The following is a 23161-nucleotide window of genomic DNA, read 5'->3' as shown; positions in this document are numbered from 1 at the left end:
TTCAAATTTTACCTTCTGCCTTGGTGACATTCATACCTGGGTGTCTGGGAAATCATTGGGACAGTAAAGAAGATTTTTGAACATTTCTCTTCAGTGGATATAAAAATATTGAAAATGGGATAAGGGTTGATTGGCTAACAGTCAATCACTGGCCTTTTTATTTGTTTAGAGTGTCCAATTCATTTTTTCCAATTAAGGGACAATTTAGCGTGGCCAATCCACCCAACCTGCACATCTTTGGGTTGAAACCCACACAAACACGGGGAGAATGTGCAAACTCAACACGGACAGTGACCCAGAGCCGGGTTTGAACCTGTGACCTCGGCGCCATGAGACTGCAGTGCTGACCACGCGCCACCGTGCTGCCCTCGTCAAACACTGTCCTGTAAGTAAGGAGTCCTTTTGCTTCCCAATTGGCCGAGGAAGGCAGTGTGTCACAAGGATGGATGTGTTGGCCGATTAATGGCTGGAGGATGGGGGCAGGTCATGTGATCAAGCCTCCAGGAATACATTTAATCAAAGTTGGTGAGGAGTGAATGTTGTGAATTTCTATCCTAAACTGACAGTGAGGTTTCTGTAAATTTACAGGATACTGGAAGTGGAGGTTTAACAGACAGGAAACTCAAACCAAACGTCACATCGTGATCAGACAGATTCACTCAATTCATCAGAACCTGAATTGCAGCAGCATCTGGGTGTGGAAGGTAAAAGGTTTGTCTGTTCTGTCTGTGAGGGAAGATTTCAGGTCTCAGTGTGACTGGAAAAGCCCCGAGATTCACAAACCCTGGTTAGACCAAACCTGGAGAACTGTGTTCAGCTCTGGGCAACAAACCTGAGGAAGGATAGAATGGCCTCGGAGGGAGTGAGCATAGATTTACCCGAGTGAAATCTGAACCCCTCGGGGTTAAATTACAAGGCGAGATTAGACAAAAATGTCAGAGTCAGCTGGCAGCACGGTGGTACAGTGAGTAGCACTGCTGCCTCACAGCGCCGAGGTCGCAGGTTCGATCCCGGCTCTGGGTCACTGTCCATGTGGAGTTTGCACATTGTTTGCGTGGGTTTTGCCCCCACAGCCCAAAGATGTACAGGGTAGGTGGATTGACCACGCTAAATTGCGCCTTAATTGGATAAAATGAATTGGGTACACTAAATTTATTTTTAAAAATTAAAAAAAAAATTGTCAGTCATTTTCGGCAGAGTAGGGCATTCGGTCCATTGAGTCCATGCTAGCTCTCTAATCGGCATGGTGGTTAGCACTGTTGCTTCTCAGCACCAGGGATCCAGGTTCGATTCCTGGCTTGGGTCACTGTCTGTGCGGAGTCTGCAGACCAAGGCCAGTAGTGCAGGTTAAATTCTCGTACCAGCCTCCCCGAACAGGCGCCGGAATGTGGCGACTCGAGGCTTTTCATAGAAACTTCATTTGAAGCCTACTTGTGACAATAAGTGCTTTTCATTTTCATTTTCACCTCCTCCGGCAGCAAGTTCTAAGCCTTGCCCCTCACATCTTAAACCTTAAACCTATGCCCCCTAGTCAGTGACCCCTCTACCCTGGGGAAAGGCCTCTGGGTATCCACTCTGTCCGTGCCCCTCATAATTTTGTAGACCTCTATCAGGTCGCCCCTCAACCTACGTCGTTCCAATGAGAACAAACCAAGTTTATTCAACCGCTCCTCATAGCTAATGCCCTCCAAACCAGGTAACATCCTGGTAAATCTCTTCTGCTGCCTTTCCATTCACTGTATATTCCCTACCTGCGTTAGACCTTCCAAAATGCATTACCTCACATTTGTCCGGATTAAACTCCGTCTGCCATCTGTCCGCCCAAGTCTCCAAACAATTTAAATCCTGCTGTATCCTCTGACAGTCCTCATCGCTATCCGCAATTCCACCAATCTTTGTGTCATCTGCAAACTTACTAATCAGACCAGTTACATTTTCCTCCAAATCATTTATATAGACTACGAACAGAAAAGGTCCCAGCACTGATCCCTGCAGTACACTAGTAGTCACAGCCCTCCAATTAGAAAAGCACCCTTCCATTGCTATTCTGCCTTCTATGACCTAGCCAGTTCCATATCCACCTTGCCAGCTCACCCTGATCCCATATGACTTCACCTTTTGCACCAGTCTACCATGAGACCCATGCGGGTGAGACACGTGCAAACACAGGGAGAATGTGCAAACCAGGGCCGGGATCGAACCCAGGCCCTCGGCGACATGAGGCAGCTGTGCTAGCCACTGCGCTGCACACATTTCATAGGTTTCTATGAGATCCCCCTCATTCTTCTGAACTCCAGCGAATACAATCCTAACCGATTCAACCTAACCTGCATATCTTTGAACTGTGGGAGGAAACCCAAACAGACACTGGGAGAAAGTGCAAACTCCACACAGTCAGGTTGGGAATTGAACCCGGGTCCCTGGTTCTGTGAGGCAGCAGTGCTAAGCGCCATACCACCCCCCTATCTTGCAACCCTGAGGAGAAAAAAAACCTTATCTCCATCTGAAATGGGTGACCCCTCACTTTGCAACAGTGACCCCCTTGTTCCAGATTCTCCCACAAGAGGAAACATCCTCTTCACATCCACCCTGTCAAAACCCCTCAGCATCTTATATCGTTCAATCCAGGTTTTGCCCAAAACTTTAATCTGTGTCCCGACTGCTTGTACGATCAGTGAATGGAAACAGAGTTTCTTTGTCCACCCAATGGAAATCTGGCATAATCTTGTGGACCTGAAACAAATCGCCCCTCAACTTCCTTTGCTGGAACCATTCTGGTAAATCTCCTCTGCACCTTCTCCAAGAACCTTCACATTCTTACTGAAGAGTGGTGACCAGAGCTTTATAAAGATTCAACAAATAGAATTAGAACCATAGAATTCCTAAGGTGCAGAAGGAGGCCATTCGAGTCTGCACCTATTTGAAAGGGCACCCTGCCTTGGCCCACAACCCTGTCCCTGTAACCCCATAGCTCCACCTAACCTGCACATCCTTGGACACTAAGGGGCAATTTATCCAGTTAAATCCACCTAACTTGGCCTTCTTTAGACTGTGGGAGGAAACCTGAGCACCGGGTGGAAACCCACGCAGACACGGGGAGAAAGTGCAAACTCCACACACAGTTACCAAGGCCGGAATTGAACCCGGGTCCCTGGAGCTGTGAGGCAGCAGTCCTAATCATTGCCACCGGAAGCATAGCTTTGGTATCAATATTACTGTTTATGAAGCTCTGGTCGAATTTGCTTTGCCAACTACTCTCTTATTATGTCTGGTAGATATACAAAATCCCTCTTCACCTTTCACTCTCCTCCCAAAGAGGCCAGTTGGATTTTTATGAGAATTTCAAGCAGTTTTCATGGTCACTTTTTCCCAGAGCCGGCTCCACAAATGACCAGATTCATTCAGCTCAATTTCACAACCTGCCTTTGTGTTTTCGTGGGTTCTCTCTCACTCCCTATTTTTTGTTTTCAATCCGTTTCACAGGGTGTTCGAAGGGGAGGGTTCAGAGTACGGAAACTCAAACCAAGCATCACATCAGAACCTGACAGAGTCCTCAATTTATCATATCCTGAATATCATCGGGTTTTGAACATGGAAGGAAAAAGCATCGTTCACAGTGGGGAGAAACCGTACACGTGTTGTGTGTGTGGACAAGGATTCAGTCAATCATCAGGCCACAAATGCAGTCACACTGAGAACAAACCCTGGAAATGTGCGGACTGTGGGAAAGGATTCACTTCCCCATCCAAGCTGGAAACTCATCGACGTGTTCACACTGGGGAGAGACCATTCATCTGCTCCAAGTGTGGGAAGGGATTCACTCAATCATCTGCTCTGTCCACACACCAGCGAGTTCACTCCAGGGAGAGACCATTCACCTGCTCAGTGTGTAGGAAGGGATTTACCATTTCAGCCCACTTGCTGAGTCACCAGCGAGTGCACACAGACGAGAGACCGTTTCAATGTCCAGACTGCAGGAAGTGCTATAAAAGCTCTGGGGAACTGATACGCCATCAACGTGGTCACACTGGCGAGAGACCATTCAGGTGCTCTCACTGTAGGACTGGGTTCAGACGATCATCTGAACTCACTGTACATCAGCGAGTTCACACTGGGGAGAGGCCATTCACCTGCTCCAAGTGTGGGAAGGGATACACTCAGTCATCTGCCCTGGAGAAGCACCAGCGAATTCACACTGGGGAAAGGCCATTCGCCTGTGCCAAATGTGGGAAGAGATTCACTCAGTCATCTTCTATGCAGAACCACCAGAAAATTCACACTGAGGAGAGGCCACTCACCTGCTCCAAGTGTGGGAAAAGATTTAGTCAGTCATCTGACCTGCAGAAGCACCAGCGAATTTGCACTGATGAGAGACCGTTTCAATGTCCAGACTGCGAGATGTGCTATAAAAGTTCTGGGAATCTGATGTACCATCAACGTGTTCACACTGACGAGAGACCGTTTAGGTGCTCTCACTGCGGGACTGGGTTCAGGCAATCATCTGACCTCGCTGTACATCAGCGAATTCACACTGGGGAGAGGCCATTTACCTGCGTCCAATGTGGGAAGAGATTCACTAAGTCATCTGATGTCACTGTACATCAGCGAATTCACACTGGGGAGAGACCGTTCACCTGCTCCAAGTGTGGGAAGGGATTCACTCAGTCATCTGCTCTGCAAAAGCACCAGTGGGTTCACACTGGAGAGAGACCGTTCACCTGCTTCAATTGTGGGAAGGGATTCACCGCTTCATGCCACCTACTGAAACACCAACGAGGCCACAAAGAATTACAGTGATTGGATTTTGCTGTTCCTCACATTCAGGACTGAACTATGTTCATTTGGGTCTCTTTCTGCTGATAACAAACTCCAGCCCATAATATTGTGGCTGAAAGTCAAATAAATTAGATTTGTGTGAAATACGCAGTGTGTTGAAACTTTTTAATATCTCTGGCGCAAGTCAATTCCTTTTGAAGTACTCTCGCTCTTCCCTGTCTCTTCCATCCTCACCTCCAAGATGTGTGAGGAGCTTGTGGAGCTTCTTTGTGACTGGGATTGAGTCAATCCGATCAGCTGCCTCTGCTGCTTCCCTCCCTTCCACGAGCCCACCGGACCAAACTGTTTCTAAATTTCATCCTTTCCCGAGCCCTGAACCCACATCTTTCTCTAGTTTCTCTTCCATCTCCCCTCATGCCCTCTCAGAGCTCATCTTGTCCATGAGACCCAGCTCCTGCTCCATCGACCCTATTCCTACTGAGCTACTGATCAGCCAACTACCCTGTGTCCATGGATATTGTCAACATTTCTCTCTCTTCAGGTACCGTCCCTCTGTCCTTCAAATCTGCCATCATCACCCCCTCCTCAATAAAACAAACCCTTGACCCTGCCATCCTTACAAATTACTGCCCCATCTTCAACCTCCCTCTCCTCTCCAAACTCTTTGAACATGTTGCCAACTCCCAAATCCTTGCCCATCTTTCTCAGAACGTCCATGTTTGAATCCTTCAATCAGGTCTCTGCCCTGTCACATTAGTGAAATGCAAGAGACAAACAGAATCTTACCCAGAGAGAAGACAGACAATCCGGGAGCCTGGATGCAATGGCAGCATGGTAGCACAGTGTTGATTCACAGCACCAGGGTCCCGGGTTTGATTCCCGGCTTGGGTCACTGTCTGTGCGGAGTCTGCAAGTTCTCCCCTTGTCTGCGTGGGTCTCCTTATAGAACAGTACAGCACAGAACAGGCCCTTCGGCCCTCGATGTTGTGCCGAGCAATGATCACCCTACTTAAACCCACTTAACCCGTATACCAACAATCCCCCCATTAATCTTACACTACGGGCAATTTTAGCATGGCCAATCCACCTAACCCGCACACATCTTTGGACTGTGGGAGGAAACCGGAGCACCCGGAGGAAACCCACGCACACACGGGGAGGACGTGCAGACTCCACACAGATAGTGACCCAGCCGGGAATCGAACCTGGGACCCTGGAGCTGTGAAGCATTGATGCTAACCACCATGCTACCGTGAGGCCCCATTGTGCACTGTAAATTCTATGAGGTGAGATTGTCCTTTCTGAGCTCCAGCCAGGTGATGTTAAACACTCAGGCGGGAAAGATAAAAATCTACGACGTGTTTAAAACAGCTGATTTATTTCACCAACATCTAGAATGTTAAACTCTAGTCCTTTAGGGATTATGATCATCAGAAACAAACTCCAACTATCAGAGTAAAAACCTCAAAATGTTCTGGTACAGAGAGAGGCCATTTGGCCCATTGTGTGTGTGCTGGCTGAAGTGGAGCTATTCAGTTTAATCCCATTTTGCAGATCTCAGTCGATTGTCCTGTATGTCCCAGTCCTTCAATTGGATTTCCAAGCCATTTATTTTAGAGTGATCAGGAATTCTGTTTCTGTGACCCTATCGGACAGCGAGTTCCATACTCCTACCACTGAAATGATTTCCCCTTCCAGTCCTAATCCTCTGCTAATTACTTTAAATAAACCCCTTGGTTATTGATCTGTTAATGAAATCGATCCTTCTTATCCATTCTATCCGGGCCCCTCAGAATGTTAAACACCTCAGTTAATCTCTCCTCAACGTTCCCTGTTCCACAGAAAACCACCTCAGCCTCTCCAATCTTTTCTCATTGTTAAAATTCTCCACTTGTGTCAACATCCTGGTCAATCTCCTCTACATCCTCTCTGGGATGAACACATCTTTCCTGTAATGTGGTGACCAGAACTGTACTCTCTAATGCAGGTTTAACTAGTGGTTTGGACAGTTCAGTATAACCTCCCTGACCTTATAATAAAAACAGAAAATGCTGGAAATACTCAGCAGCTCTGGCAGCATCAGTGGAGAGAGGGGTTTCAAGTCTTCTCCTCCAATAGAAATTGCTGGGAATATTCCCTGCTCTAGTACTCTACGTCCCCATGAATAACAAAGTATCCTCTCTGCCTTTCCAATCACCGTATCTACCTCTCCTGTCACCTTCAGGGATCTGTGGACATTCACTCTTACACCCCTCTGTCCCTCTACACCTCCCTATCAAACCATTCATATCCTTTCCCTTTGCCATGCTTGTCCTCCCCAAATGTGTTTATTACCCCGCGCTTCTCTGGATTGACCTCAGATTGCTACCTTTCTAGCCTGCTGATCAGTCTACTGATGTCTTCCTACTTGTGACAATAAAGATTATCATTTACTTTCCTCCATATGTTAACTGGCTGGAGTTTAATCTTCAAGATACATGTTAGATTTTGTGATGGCAGGGTCCCTTTTTAAAAGCATCAACAGTGATCCTATCCTTCGATTTAAGAACTCCCAAAGAAACTGGTGAACAATAAAATTATGAATCTTTACTTAGCCTAAGTTACCTTTGTAAAAACTCTACAATTCAGTGTCTGAACACTTCCTCTGATTAACATCTCCAATTAGAAAATGCTGATTAATCCTCACTGACAATCCTTACTGACTGACACATTCTTCACATTGAGACCCCATTACGAACAGTTCAATATTTTACAAGAACATCAATAAAAAAATAATAATAATCTTTATTGTCATAAGTAGGCTTACATTATCACTGCAATGAAGTTACTGTGAAAATCCCCATGTCGCCAGACTGCAGCGCCTGTTCAGGTGAATTCAGAATGTCCAATTCACCCAACAAGCATGTCTTTCAGGGAGACTGCGCAGACTCCACACAGGCAGTGACCCAAGCGGTAGTCGAACCCGGACCCTGGTGCTGTGAACACTGTGCTACTGTGCCGCCCTAATGATGCAGTTTGATGGGCACTTTGTCACAATCGTGACTGATTGGCAGTAAACACTTCCCGTACCAGCCTCGCCGAACAGGCACCGGAATGTGGCGACTAGGGGCTTTTCACCGTAACTTCATTGAAGCCTACTCGTGACAATAAGCGATTTTCATTTCACTTCACAGTCATTACGGTCAATGTTTATTACATAAGTGGGGAGTGAACAGGCAGGAGTGGCGTACATTCAGAGACAGGCAAGGCAGCACCCAGTTATTAGCCTTGGCCAGACCATCAGCTTTTTCAGCATTGTTTCTCCAGAGTTATTAAAGCTTTTGATTGTCTCACAGGATGGAGTCACAGGTTCAGGTGCTGATGGAGATCCTGGTGCATCCTCAGCCACCAATGGTAATTGTATATAAAATCGAGGATTTGTAATATGTGAAAGTACAATCAATAAGTTTGTAGATGGAAAATTATTGGTGTGGAAACTAGTGAGGACAAAAGCCTTAAATTATAGGATGATACAGATGGGCTGGTTATATGGGCAGAACAGTGGCAAATAGAATTTAACCAGGAAAAGTAGTAGCTCTTGTACATAGTCAGTACAGACATGGTGTGCGGGTGACTTCCATCTGCGCTGGATCATTTTAGATAACACTGAACATTCAGTATCACCAGCAAGAGGGAAGAAGATAGAGGAATTACTGATTCTGGGATTGAGCCCAGCAAGAGTTTGCATATTCTGGGAAGGAGAGAGGAAGGACACATTGGGGGAAAAAACCTTAAGTTCTGCATTGTTCCACAGGAGAGCAGCATTTAATCATTTTGAGAAATGAAGAATAGCAGAATATGCATTGATAATTTGTTTGATTCATTTCATTGGTAATCACATTATTTTGTATTAACTGTTTGCGATGTCAATGGTGCGGCTATTACCCAACATCCCCTGCGTCTGTAAATGTGCCCTATTCACTCCACAGGAGCCCAGTGCGCAGATGCAATGCTGGACTGTAACTGGAGCATGCGCAGTGTCACTTTGCTCGGAGGTCTGTGAGTGCGGGAGCGGTTGTTTGGGGCGGTGAGAGTCGGTGAGGCGGAGGGAGGAATGGAGCCGGGAGTCGGGGTGGGGAGGGAGTGAAGGCTTCATAAACACCCCCTGCTGCTCACAAGGCCGGTTTAAGACCCTGCAAATCCCGCGTTTGCAGCTGCGGAGCTTTTATCCGGTATCAGGCCCAGTTCTACGGCCGCCATCTTTGTTTAGCGGAGCGGCTGACGGGCCATCTTGATGACGTAACAGAGGCGGGGCTTCAGGCTCCCGGTGACCAGGAGAGAAAATCGTTGTGTCGATGATTGACAGACCCTTCCAGAGGGGGAAGGTGCTGCTGCCATGTGTGGCAATCCGAAGAACAGAAGAATAATAACATCAGAATTAGCAGCAGGAGGAGCCATTCGGCCTATTAACCCTGCTCTGCCATTCAATAAAGGCATGGCAGATCCGAATGTGCCCTTAATCACATTTTCCTGCCTTCCCCAAAGACCTTTGACTCCCCTGTAGATTAAAAAAAGACGAACTCAGCTTCGAGTATATTCAGCGACTCAGTGCCACTACTCTCTGGGAAAGAGAATTCCACAAACTCAGCTTTGACAAAGAGACATCCAGACTCAAAACATTAGCTCCCTTTTCTCTCCACAGATACTGTCAGACCTGAGATTGTCCAGTATTTTCTGTTTTTTTCCAGATTCCAGCATCCACAGTAATTTGCTTTTATCCACAGACTGATGACCCACTGAGAGAAGATATTTCTCCTTATCTCAGTGTCAAATTGGAGAACTCATATCTTTAAACTGCCCCCCTTAATTCTGGAATCCCCATGTGGGAAAATATTCTTTCATCAAAACCCCTCAGGATCTTAGAAGATCACCTCTCATTCTTCGAAGCTCCATCGGGTACAGACCAAACACGCTCAATCTTGCTCCATAAAACAAACTCCCACATCCCAGGAATCAGACTAGTGAAGCTTCACTGAACTGCCTCCAAAGCAAGTATAACCCGCATTAAATAATCCTGGGACTGGCAACAAGGAGAGAGAATGTTTGGAACTTCTATCCTGGACTCGAAGAGTGATGGATTTTGGAAATCCTTTTACCGGGGGTTAGAAGGGCAGGATTTACACCCAGCAAACTCAAACCAAGATAAATGTTCATCTGATCTTAATTTCTAACCTCAACTAACATTTCTGACCATTGTAATTTCCTTTTACAGGGGCTACCAAAGTTTCTGATATCTTTCCAGCTGAAGTTGCAGCAGGAGATTGTAAACTCGAAAGCACCAAAATTGTGACAGAGGTGAGTATTATTATTTTTTATTATAAATTTAGAGTACCCAATTATTTGTTTCCAATTAAGGGGCAATTTAGCATTGTCAATCTGAAGCTGGCACTCCCAGTGCAGACTTTGATGTTGTGCGGTTGTTGCCATGGTGGAGAGTGGCTGCTGCTGTTGCTACTCTCACTGTGTTTCTCTCTGTTGCTGCTGCTATTGCCGATCTGCTCTCTCTCTGTTGCTTGTCTCTCTCTATTTGTTGCTGCTCTCTCTCTCTGTTGCTGCTCTCTCTCTCTGTTGCTGCTGCTCTCTTTCTGTTGCTGCTGTTGTTGCTCTCTCTCTCTGTTGCTCAGTTTTCTGCCTGTGTCCAGTACTGGTTGCTGCGGAGCTGCCTGGAGGAAGGAGAGGGGAGAGAAGGAAGGAGAGGGGAGAGCAGGAAGGAGAGGGGAGAGCAGGAAGGAGAGGGGAGTGCAGCAAGGAGAGGGGAGAGCAGGAAGGAGAGGGGAGAGCAGGAAGGAGAGGGGAGAGCAGGAAGGAGAGGGGAGAGCAGAAAGGAGAGGGGAGAGCAGGGTGGAGAGGGGAGAGAAGGACAACAACAGGGAGGTAACTTCAAAAACAAGTTGGGTGTTTTGGACTGCTTGTTTGTTGCCCCCCTTCCCGGGTTGAGGGCCCAGCGCTGCCCAGTTCTCCCAACCGATAACATCAATCTTCAGCAAAGACAAATCCTTTCTTATTCCATCCTGTGTGCTTGTTCCGGGGCAGGGGATTGAGTGGGCAGTGTGTTTGCTGAGCCCCCTCCCGGACTGAAGACTCCACACACCAGCGGGGAGGAGCTGGATTCCATTCAGTGGTCGTTCCAGGTTGGGAGCATGGACTGTGTTTTTGCTAAGTCCTACTTGGGCCAAAGACCTCGCGAACCAGCACCACTTACCTCCTTGTGAACCTGCTTCTGGGCCTGGTGAAGCACGTCATTTATAGGTCCAGGCAGCGGGCGACTGAGGGGGTCATCCAACCAGACTGTTTGCCCCTTTTCCGTGGCTACATTCGCAGCTGGGTGTCCCTAGAAAGGGAGCATGCGGTGTCCATGGGCACCATCAAAGCCTTCCATGCCCGGTGGGCACCGCAGGGGTTGGGGTGCTTTATTGACCCCTTTAAATGTACTCTCATTGGATGCTTTAAGTTAGCAGTGCACCGAACTGGAGCGGCCCTTTTTGCTTTGTCCCTAAGTTTGTTTCCTTTGTTCTATTTTGTTGGTGGACCTCAAAAGAGTGGCTAATCCGCCTACCCGCACATATTTGGGTTGTGGGGGTGAGACCCACGGATACACGGGGAGAATGTGAAAACTCCACATGGCAGTGACCCGGGGCCAGGATCGAACCCGGGTCCTCAGCACCGTGAGGCAGCAGTGCTAACCACTGCCACCGTGCCGCCCTTTTTCATGATGTTTCCATTCCTATTTTATCACAAACCTCCCAGTGACACTCATTGTAACCCAGAAACTTCAAAATAACATTGCTGCCTTGCACCTTGCCCTCCTATTATTGTCTAATGATAACAGTAACAGAGTAACACACACCAGAATTGGAATATCAGATAGGTTGTTGTCTCATAATAATAGTGACAGAGTAACGTACACCAGAATTGGAATAACAGGCAGGTTATTGTGTCATCATGACAGGGTTACGGGGGTGGCTCGGTAGTTAGCACTGTTGCCCCAAGCACCAGGTACCTTGGTTTGTTTCCGACCTTGAGTCACTGTCTGTGTGGAGTTTACATATTCTTCCCGTGGCTGCGAAGATTCCCTCCCACAGTCCAAAGACGTGCAGATTAGGTGGATTGGCTGTGCTAAATTGTCCCTGGGTGGGGTTACGGGGTTAGGGTGGGGGATTGGCCAAGGTAGGGTGATCTTTCAGAGGGTCGGTGCAGACTCGATGGGCCAAATGGCCTCCTTCAGCACTGTAGGGATTCTGTGATTCTACATTGAATCCAATAATACCTTCACTCACACACTGCAGCCTGACTCTTATTATGGGAACAGACACTGTGTTTGTTACACTCAAAGTGAGTGAATCCGTTGTTGTTTCTCCTCTGGGTCCCATCTCCACTATTATTGTCTGATTGTCCCACTGAGACTCTCACTGTTATTATTGGACAATCAGCGAGTCAGCCTGAGCCTGTGGCCGCTCTCACCATCTGGAACCGTCACAATTCCCGGGTGATTGACGGCAGCTCCGGACCAATGGGAGGGGGGGGGGTCGGCGGGGGGGGGCGGGGCGGGGGGTGCTTGGGTCGATGCCGGGTGGTCCGTCTGGTTTCATTCCTTTTTCATGTTTTTGTTGTGGTTAAATCAGCTTGGACCAGTCCATTTAGGGTCCAGAACACAATTGACGTCTCCTCCAAGAATCAATTGATCTGGATCCAGGTCTGGGATGGATTCCAGCAATTCTTTTACAAATGTTTCTATGAGATCCCTTCATTAAACAAAAAATAGAGAAGCAGAATTAGGCCATTCAGCCCATCGAGTTTGCTCTGCCATTCGATCATGGCTGATATGTTTCTCATCCCCATTCACCTTGTATTGTAGCTCTCTTGAAATGAATGCGAACATTGCATTTGTCTTTCTAACTGCCAACTTTCCTTTATTTGTTCTTGGGATGTGGTTGTTGCCTTGGCCCAATTTGGCTAATTGTAATCATTTTGCAAAGCATAATTTATATCAAAAATATACATTTCAATGGCGGGTTTATTACCCAACATGCGTAACAGCTGAGAATGTGCTCTATCCACATGACAGAAGCTCCTCGCACATGCACAGAGTCCGGCTGTGACTGGAGAATGCGCCGTTCGGGCTGTGACCGGTGCATGCGCGGTTCAGGTTGTCGCTGACGGTGCGAGGAGCGGGAAAGAAACAATCGAGCGACTTTCAGGAATGGAGCCGGTGGGTGGCCAGCTAGCAATAGAAGCTGCCAAGTGAGCCGGGAAGCTTCATAAATACCCCGTGGAGGCTTCAACCCCCGAGTAAAATGTTAACGGTCCCGTCTTAAACAGCACCGAACAGAGTGAGAGCTGAGCGGTGACAGGCCCAGGTTACCGGCTGCCATCTTTACAGAGGACAAGGTGCCGCAGGGAAGTGGCTGGTTTAGCACAGTGGGCTCAGACAGCTGGCTTGTAATGCAGAACAAGACCAGCAGCACGGGTTCAATTCCCGTTCCAGCCTCCCCGAACAGACGCCAGAATGTGGTGACTCGGGGCTTTTCACAGTAACTTCATTGAAGCCTACTTGTGACAATACGTGATTATTATTATTAAGCACTGCGAGCCTGGACCGGATGCCAACTCTCCCGGATTGACTGATTGGAGTCTCCAGGATTTTATTTTAATCATTTATGGGAGTCACTGGTTGGGCCAACATTTATTGTCCATCCCTAATTTCCCTTAAACCGAGTGGTTGGCTCGGCCATCTCGGAGGGCATTTAAAGAGTCAACCACATTGCTGTGGATCTGGGCCAGACCAGGTAAGGTCGGCAGATTTTCTTTTCTGTTCATTCACGGGATGTGGGTGTCGCTGGCTGGGCCAGCATTCACTGCCCCTCCCTAATTGCCCTTGAACTGAGTGCATCTCAGAGACCATTTTGAGGGTCAACCAGCTGACTGTGGATCTGGAGTCACATGTAGGCCAGACCAGGTAAGGATAGAAGATTTCCTTCACTGAAGGACAGGAGTGAACCAGATGGGTCTTTGCAACAATCGACAATGGTTTGATGGTCATCAGTAAACTTTCAATGAATTCAAATTTTACCTTCTGCCTTGGTGAGATTGATACTTGGGTGTCTGGAAAATCATTGGGACAGTCAAAAATATTTTTGTGACTCTGGAAAATCATTAGGACAGTAAAAAAGATTTTTGAACATTTCTCTTCAGCAGATATAAAAATATTGAAAATGGGATGAAGGTTGTTTGGCTGACAGTCAATCACTGGGAGCACCAGCCCCTTAGCAAGGGGCTGGATTAGCACACTAGGCTAAATCGCTGGCTTTGAAAGTAGACCAAGGCAGGCCAGCAGCACGGTTCAATTCCCGAACCAGCCTCCCCGAACAGGCGCCGGAATGTGGCGACTAGGGGCTTTTCACAGTAACTTCATTGAAGCCTACTCGTGATAATAAGCGATTTTCGTTTCACTGTCCTTTTTTAAAATAAATTTAGAGTGCCCAATTCATTTTTTCAAATTCAGGGACAATTTAGCGTGGCCAATCCACCTAACCTGCACATCTTTGGGTTGTCGGGGTGAAACCCACAAACACGGGGAGAATGTGCAAACTCCACACGAACAGTGACCCGGGGCCGGGATCGGGATCGAACCGTGAGACAGCAGTGGTACTCACTGTGCCACCATGCTACCCTCGTCAAACACTGTCCTGTGAGGTAATGAGTCCTTTTGCTTCCCAATTGGCCGAGGAAGGCAGTGTGTCACAAGGATGGATGTGTTGGCCGATTAATAGCTGGAGGCAGGTCATGTGATCAAACCTCCAGGAATACATTTAATCAAAGTTGGCGAGGAGAGAATGTTGTGAATTTCTATCCTAAACTGACAGTGAGGTTTCTGTAACTTTACAGGATACTGGAAGTGGAGGTTTAACAGACGGGAAACGTAAACCAAACGTCACATTGCGATCTGACAGAGTCACTCATTTTCATTAGAACCTGAATATCAGCAGCATCTGGGTGTGGAAGGTAAAAGGTTTGTCTGTTCTGTCTGTGAGGGAAGATTTCAGGTCTCAATGTGACTGGAAAAGCCCCGAGATTCACAAACCCTGGTTAGACCAAACCTGGAGAACTGTGTTCAGTTCTGGGGAACAAGCCTGAGGAAGGATAGAATGGCCTCGGAGGGAGTGTAGCACAGATTTACCTGAGTGAAATCTGAACCCTCCGGGGTTAAATTACAAAACTAGATTACACAAAACAGTCAGAGACATGATGGCACAGAGAATGGCATTCGGCCCATTGAATCCATGCTAGCTCACTGCAGCAATCCAGTCAGTCCCATTCTCCTGCTCCATCCCTGTATCCTCGCAGGTTTATTTCCCTCAGATGTCTATCCAATTTCCTTTTGAAATCAAATGATTCATTGTGTCAATTTTCAAACTCCCTCCTCGGCAGCAAGTTTCAGGTCATTGCCGCTCGCTGTGTAAAAACATATCTCATATCACCTCATATCTCCTGTACCTTTTACATACAAACTAGGAACAGGCCACTCGGCCCCTCGAGCCTGCTCAGCATTCAATTGGATTGTGGCTGATCTCATTCTCACCTCAACTCCACATTCCTGCCTACCCCTGATGACCTTTCACCCCCTTGCCGATCAAGAATCTATCCAGCTCTGCTTTAAAAATATTCAAGGACTCTGCTTCCACTGCCTTTTAAGGACGTGATTTCCAAAGTTTTACAACCCTCGAGAATAAAAAATCCTCATCTCCACCTGAAATGGGTGACTCCTTATTTTGCAACAGTGATACCCTCGTTCTTGAATCTTGTATAGATCAATCCAGGTTTTACCCAAAACTTTACATCTGTCTACCTAGTGCTTGTACGATCAATGAATGGAAACAGAGTTTCTTTGTCCACCCGATGGAAATGTGGCATAATCTTGTGTTCCTGAATCAAATCTCCCCTGAACCTCCTTTGCTGGATCCATTCTGGTAAATCTGCTCTGCACCTTCTCCAAGAACATTCACATCCTTCCTGAAGAGTGGTGACCAGAGCTTTATAAAGATTCATTGAATAGAATTAGAACCATAGAATTCCTACAGTGCAGAAGGAGGCCATTCAGCCCATCGAGTCTACACCGACTCTCTGGACGGGCAGCCTGTCTAGACCCACACCACTACCCTGTCCCTGTAACCCCACAGCCCCACCTAACCTGCACATCCCTGGACACTAAGGGACAATTTATCAAGGTCAATCCACCTAACTTGGCCTTCTTTAGACTGTGGGAGGAAGCCTGAGCACCGGGTGGAAACCCACGCACACACGGGGAGAAAGTGCAAACTCCACACAGTCACCAAGGCCGGAATTGAACCCGGGTCCCTGGCGTTGTGAGGCAGCAGTGCTAATCACTGTGCCATCAGAAGCATAGTTTCAGTATCAATATTACTGTTTATGAAGCTCAAGATCGTGGTTGCTTTGCCAACTACTCTCTTAATATGTCTTCACCTCTTTCTCTCTCCTCCCAAAGAGGCAAGTTGGGTTTTTATGACAATCCAGCAGTTTTCATGGTCACTTTGTCCGAGAGCCGGCCCTACAAGTGACCAGATTCATTCAGCTCAATTTCACAACCTGCCTTTGTGTTTTGTGGGTTCTCTCTCACTCCCTATTTTCTGTTTTTACATCAGTTTCACAGGGTGTTCGATGGGGAGGATTCAAAGTCAGGAAACTCAAACCAAGCATCACATCAGGATCTGACAGAGACTTCAATTTATCATATCCTGAATATTATCGTACTTTAAACATGGAAGGAAAAAGCATTGTTCACAGTGGGGAGAAACCGTACACATGTTGTGTGTGTGGACAAGGATTCAGTCAATCATCAGGCCTCACAAGCCACAAATGCAGTCACGCTGAGGAGAAACCGTGGAAATGTGCGGACTGTGGGAAAGGATTCACTTCCCCATCCCATCTGGAAACTCATCGACGCAGTCACACTGGGGAGAGACCATTCACCTGCTCCAAGTGTGGGAAGGGATTCACTCAGTCATCCCACCTGCTGAGTCACCGGCGGGTTCACACTGGGGAGAGACCATTTCAATGTCCAGACTGCAGGAAGTGCTATAAAAGTTCTGGGGAACTGATACATCATCAACGTGTTCACACTGACGAGAGACCATTTAGGTGCGCTTACTGCGGGACTGGCTTCAGACAATCATCTAACCTCACTGTACATCAGCGAAGTCACACTGGGGAGAGGCCATTCTCCTGCTCAAAGTGTGGGAAGAGATTCATCACTTCATCCCACCTGCAGACACACCAGCGAGTTCACACGGGAGAGAGACCATTCACCTGCTCCCAGTGTGGGAAGGGATTCACCACTTCATCCCTCCTGTTGAGACACCAACGAGGTCACAAGTAACCACAGTGATTGGATTTTGCTGTTAACTCACATTCAGGACTGAAACATATTCATTTGGGTTCTCCTGTTTAATTCCCTTTTCTTCCCATGTACTGAATGATCTGTTGAGCTGCTTGCTGTGATCAACTCCAGCCCATTTACCAATCCACCTAACCTGCACATCTTTGGACATGGGAGGAAACCAAAGCACCCGGAGGAAACCCATGCAGACACAGCGAGGACGTGCAGAGGACACAGGAGGACTCCGTATATACAGTCACCCAAGCGGGAATCAAATCCCTGGTGCTGTGACAGAACACTGCTAACCACTGTGCTACTGTCCAACCCAGAAATTCTGTCTCTAAAAATGCGTCACTCCAACTAAAAGAACAGCTCAACAACACAACAGGCCTGCAGCGATATCCAGTCTGCAGTACACAGGGTTAATTAGCTGGCTTTTAAAGCAGACCGAGGCAGGCCAGCAGCGCGAGTTCAATTCCCGTATCAGCTTCTGCTGGAATGTGGCGACTAGGGGCTTTTCACAGTAACTTCATTTGAAGCCTACTTGTGACAATAAGCAATTTTCATTTCATTTTCATAATTAAAGCTTCAACTTGATTTGTATCTAATTTCTGTGTATGAGTCAGCGTGTGAAAGAGACGAGAGACTGAGATAAACATAGAACATGTAGTGCAGAAGGAGGCCATTCGACCAATCAAGTCTGCACTGACCCACTTCAGCCCCCACTTCCACTCTATCCCCGTAACCCAATAACCCCTCCTAACCGTTTGTCACTTAGAGGCAATTTATCATGGCCAATCCACCTAACCTGCACATCTTTGGACTGTGGGAGGAAACTGGAGCACCTGGACGAAACCCACGCTGAAATGGGGAGAATGTACAAACTCCACACAGTCACCCAGCGGGGAATTGAACCAGGGACCCTGGTGCTGTGAAGCCACAGTGTCACGTATGCTACCGGCCCACCCTTGTCCTACCCTAGAAGTTCAAACATTCGGGGAAACAGTGTGATAGTAAATAACCTTCTTTCCATTTAAAATCACCAGAAAGCCTGCTGCTGAAATGTTTCTTAAATTACGACAAATCACCCTGACAGTAAGAAAATATCACATAAACATGCTGATAATGGAATGGAAAGGATCACACAAATCCTGTGGGTAACAATGAGTAAAAAATCTGACTCATTGAACGTCTGCACCCAATCCTGAGGAGCCTGGGCCTGAAGTGTAACCAAAGGTTGTAAAACCCGTTCAGTTGCGAGACAGGGCTACAGCCTCACACTGAATGTATAAATGACTCATAGAGTCCTCCAGGCTGCAAACATCAGCTGCTGCCTGGGAGTGGGAGGTTTAAAAACCAGTTATCCCAGCTATTTTTCCACCTGGCACTGGGACCCTGCTGGGAACAGAAACCTTGATGTTCCGCCCACGCTGTAGCGTCACTAAGACGCATGCGCTCTGCTCTACACTGAACCAAGATGGCGGCAGTTAATCCAGAGTCTTGTCCCGGGAGAAAGACTCGGAGCAGCAAACACGGGATCTGCAGGTTCGTATTCGATGTTGGAAGTCTTCACCAGATATTTAGAAATCGTACCCGTCTGTCTATCGACTATGTGGCTCCCTGCACCTTTCCACATCTTTACCGGCTGACGATGATCCAAAGGAACGTCCCTCCTCATCACCATCATCACATTCCGCATACCTGCAACTTGGTTCCTCAATACGCATGCGTAACGTTCTCTGTGGTGTGGATAGTGGACATTCATCACCGCGGGGAACTGTGGGTACAGTCCCCGCCATTGAAAGTCTTAATTAGAGAAGTGATTTTGTTTGCTACGATGTAAAAATTAGGAACAAAGTTTTACCAAAACTCAATTATCTATTATTCCCCAGAAAGGGACGTGGAAATTCTCCACTTAAGTACGATAGCGCCGGGGTCCCAGGTTCGATTCCTGGCTTGGGTCACTGTCTGTGCTGTGTCTGCATGGGTTTCCACCGGGTGCTCCGGTTTCCTTCCACAAGTCCAGAAAGAAGTGCTGTTTGGTGAATTGGACATTCTGAATTCTCCCTCAGTGTACCTGAACAGGCGCTGGAGGGTGGCGGCTCGCAGTAACTTCATTGGAGTGTTAATGTAAGCCTACTTGTCACAATAAAGATTATTAATTAAATTAAATATATACATAATGAGGGGAAGTCAATCCATATATTTAATGGACATCAATATGCAAATGAGTAACTTTTTAACAGCTTGTCCTCTTGATGCAGATGCATCATAATAGGAAATGTGCAAGTTGGATAGAGTGTACTTTGGGGTGCTGGGGATTGTGGGAACCATGTCCCCCATTAAACACCAGCCAATGGTACCTGTTTTAATAGAGGAGAGCCAGTGGCTGAAAATGTTAACTCTGTTTCTAAATCTCCAGCGATCTTGTGTAACCTGATGAGTATTTCCAAACTGTTCTCTTTTTATTTCAGATTTCCAGCATTTTATTTTGTTGCAGGCGTTGCTCACAAAACCGAGTCTAGAAACACGGACCATTGAAAAGCTGTGTTTCAAGTAAGGAAAAAATAATTCTGCCAGGGCTTTTAATTCATTTTACATATAGAAATTTTTCAAATTAATTACTGGACCATGGGTATCACGAGCATCGCCAGTAATTCGCCACACCTTCTCCAGCAGCAACTTCCAAACCCACAAACTCTACCACTGACATGGATAAGGGCAGCAGGTCCATGGAAACACCACAACCTGCATTTACCCTTCAGAATCACACACCAATCTGACCTGGAAGTGTATCGCTGTGCCTTCACTGTCACTCAGCAAATATCCTAAAACTTCTATTCTAACAACACTACGGCTGCACCAACAGCAGCTGGACTGCATTAGTTCAAGGACGCAGCTCACCCCCAATTTCAGAAGCACAATTAGGGATAGACAGAAAAAGCTGGCCTTTTCAACAATGCTCACACCACATGAAAGTATTAATACAACATATTGGCAGGCATCAGCTTCTGCTTGAGAAAAAGCAGTGAAAGTCACCATAGTCCCAAGGACCACAGGCCACCCTCCCCTTTTGAGACAGAGCTGACTGCTGGTGGTGTAACCTGACGATCACCACACCTCAGGCAAGGGGCCAGGTTGGGAAGGCGGTGCCTTCAGGAATAACTGGGAAGGTGATGTTTGGTCAGTTGCTGCAGTCTGTGTAGGGAAGGTGCTGTCACAGTGGTGTGAGGTAAGGAAGTACAGGATTATCACCCAGCAATGATGAATTAAGGGGAATGTAAATCCAGCTCAGGCTGCTTTCAGATTGGAAAGGGGGAAGATAAGGTGTCTCCTTTGAGTTGATGAAGGTTGAGGCTTTGGCAGTTTCTCTCTAATGCCCTTCTAATTCATTCCCTCCCTCTACAACTTCTATCTTTAGAGACATGGAACGAGGCCCTTCAGCCCATTGAGTCCACACCGGCCATCAAGCACCAATTGGCTCTAATCCTATTTTTCAGCACTTGTGTGCCGTGCCACATCTAAATGTTTAATTGTTGTGAGGGTCCCGCCTCTATTACCCTTTCAGGCAGTGAATTCAAGATTCCACCACCCTCTGGGTGAAAAGGTTTTCCTCACATTCCGTGATCTTCTCTAAACCTCCTTCCCCTGACATTAAATCTATGCTCCCTTGTTATTTATCCCTCCGTTAAGGGGAAAGGTTCTTTCCTATCTATCTGTGCCTCTCATAGTTTTAGAGATGGCAATCAGGTCTCCCCTCAGTCTTCTCTGCTCCAAGGAAGACAACCCCAGCCTACCCCGTCTCTCTTGATAGCTGGAACGTTCCAGCCCAGCCAACATCCTGGTGAACCTCCTCTGCACCATCTCTAATGCACTCATTTTCTTTGTATAGTCTGGAGACCAGAACTCCACACACTACTCCAGCTGTGTCCTAATCAATGGTTTATACAGCTCCATTACAGCTACCATGCTCTTATATTCTATACCTCAGCTAATAAAAGCAAATATCACATGTGCCTTCCTAACTACAGTATTTACCTGGCCTGCTGCCTTCAGAGCTTGATGGACATGCACACCAAGGTCCCTCTGATTGTCTGTACTTCCAAGGGTCCTACCAGTGATTGTATATTCCCTTGCCTGGTTAGTCCTCCCAAAATGCATCACCTCAGACTTTTCAAATTCTCTAACCAGCCCATCAATATCGTTTCCTCCTATTGAGGTTACATGAAAATGAAAATTGCTTATTGTCACGAGTAGGCTTCAATGAAGTTACTGTGAAAAGCCCCTAGTCGCCACATTCCGGCGCCTGTTCGGGGAGGCTGGTACGGGAATCGAACCATGCTGCTGGCCTGCTTGGTCTGCTTTAAAAGCCAGCGATTTAGCTCAGTGAGCTAAACCAGCCCCTATGAGCTAAACCAGCCCCATTGTTGTGCAGGTCCAGACCGGGTGGCAGGTTGCCTTCCTTGAAGGACATTACTGAACCAGTTGGGTTTTTATGACAATCCAGCAGTTTTCATGGTCACTTTTCCTCGTGCTGGCCCCACAAATGACCAGATTCATCCAACTCCATTTCACAAGCTGCCTTTGTGTTTATCACTCTTTTTTTTCCTCCTCTTTGAATTAATTTTTCAGAGTATTAGAAGGGGTGATTTTTAAACATCACATCAGGACCGAACAGTCGTTTGAATCACCACGGCCTGAACCATCATCAGCTTCTGTACATGGAATCAAAAAGCACCGTTCACAATGGGGAGAAAGTGTTTCCGTGTTCTGTGTGTGGACGAAGCTTCAGCCGATCATCAAACTTGTCAAAACACAAGTGTTGTCCCATGGGGGAGAAACCGTGGAAATGTGGAGACTGTGGGAAGGGATTCAATTACCCGTCTGAGCTGCATATTCATCAACGCACTCACACTGGGGAGAGGCCATTCACCTGCTCTGTGTGTGGGAAAGAATTTACTAAATCATCCCACCTTGTGAGACACCAGAGAATTCACACTGGGGAGAGACCGTTCACCTGCTCTGTGTGTGGGAAAGGCTTCACAACCTCATCCCACCTCCTGTCACACCATCGTATTCACAGTGAGGAGAGACCTTTTCAATGTTCTGACTGCGAGAAAAACTATAAAAGGAAAAATGATCTGCTAAACCATAAACGCACTCACACGGGGGAGAGGCCATTCACCTGCTCTGTTTGTGGGAAAGGATTTGCCCGTTCATTCGATCTGCTGACACACCAACTTGTTCATACTGATCAGAGGCCGTTTAAATGTCCTGATTGTGAGAAGAGCTTTAAAAGCCGGAAGGATCAGCTGACACATGAATTCACTCGCACCAGGGAGAGACCTTTCATCTGTTCTTTCTGTGGGAAAGGTTTTACTTGGAAGTCCAACCTATTTAATCACCAGCGGAGTCACACTGGGGAGAGGCTGTTCATCTGCTCAGTGTGTGGAAAGGGATTCACTCAGTCATCCACTCTGCTGGCACATCAGCGAGTTCACACCGGGGAGAGGCCATTCTCCTGCTCAGTGTGTGGAAAGAGATTCAGTCGTTCATCCACACTGCTGAGGCATCAGCGAGTTCACAAGTGACTGCAGGGATTGGATTTGGATTCTGCTGTTAATCACATCCGGACTGAACCATCTTCACTCTGACAGGTGGAGTTTGTTGCTGCTGATATTAATAAGCCTGAAAGCTGGGGTGTGCATTGATGTTCTGTATAAATATTGATTAAATCAGCTTTCATTCAGACACAGTGTTTTGAATATTTGATTTCCTCAATGATAAGAGGAAACTGATTGATCTGTTACTGACTGGACATTATTTTGATTTTTCTTAGTCTGAATTATTTCTGCAATCCCAGATTAAACACTGAGTTTTCATCAATCTGTTGGAGACATTGGGCGGTTGGTGAGTTTCACCTGAAGTTGGTGTCAGTTGCCCTCGGAAGAT

At 47.0% G+C, this 23161-nt stretch overlaps 2 protein-coding genes across 6 annotated transcripts in view; both read left to right on the top strand.

The window, feature by feature from the left end:
- LOC119961668 (zinc finger protein 436-like) overlaps positions 1-22960 on the top strand; it is a 158818-nt gene extending 135858 nt beyond the window's left edge. Inside the window, exons 1-3 of one of the 5 annotated variants that reach the window (XM_038788960.1) lie at positions 14786-14817; positions 19684-19765; positions 21842-22960. In XM_038788960.1, the coding sequence (XP_038644888.1) occupies positions 21931-22800 (870 nt within the window). In that variant the 5' untranslated portion in view covers positions 14786-14817; positions 19684-19765; positions 21842-21930 and the 3' untranslated portion in view covers positions 22801-22960. Of the gene's footprint in view, positions 1-14785; positions 14818-18463; positions 18755-19426; positions 19766-21841 lie in introns of those variants that run through there. The other 4 variants (XM_038788957.1, XM_038788961.1, XM_038788958.1 and 1 more) reach the window with 4 other exon arrangements.
- LOC119961651 (gastrula zinc finger protein XlCGF17.1-like) lies at positions 933-19769 on the top strand. Its single transcript, XM_038788936.1, has 5 exons — positions 933-964; positions 3768-4512; positions 8112-8169; positions 10028-10110; positions 19710-19769. The coding sequence occupies exons 1-5, from the start codon at positions 933-935 to the stop codon at positions 19767-19769; spliced, it is 978 nt and encodes a 325-aa protein (XP_038644864.1).
- Positions 22961-23161: the final 201 nt, after the last annotated feature.

This window comes from Scyliorhinus canicula, unplaced genomic scaffold (assembly GCF_902713615.1).
Source record: "Scyliorhinus canicula unplaced genomic scaffold, sScyCan1.1, whole genome shotgun sequence".
Taxonomy (NCBI): Eukaryota; Metazoa; Chordata; class Chondrichthyes; order Carcharhiniformes; family Scyliorhinidae; genus Scyliorhinus; species Scyliorhinus canicula.
The sequence above is the reverse complement of the archived record's forward strand: the minus strand, read 5'-3'. Positions and strand labels throughout refer to the sequence as shown.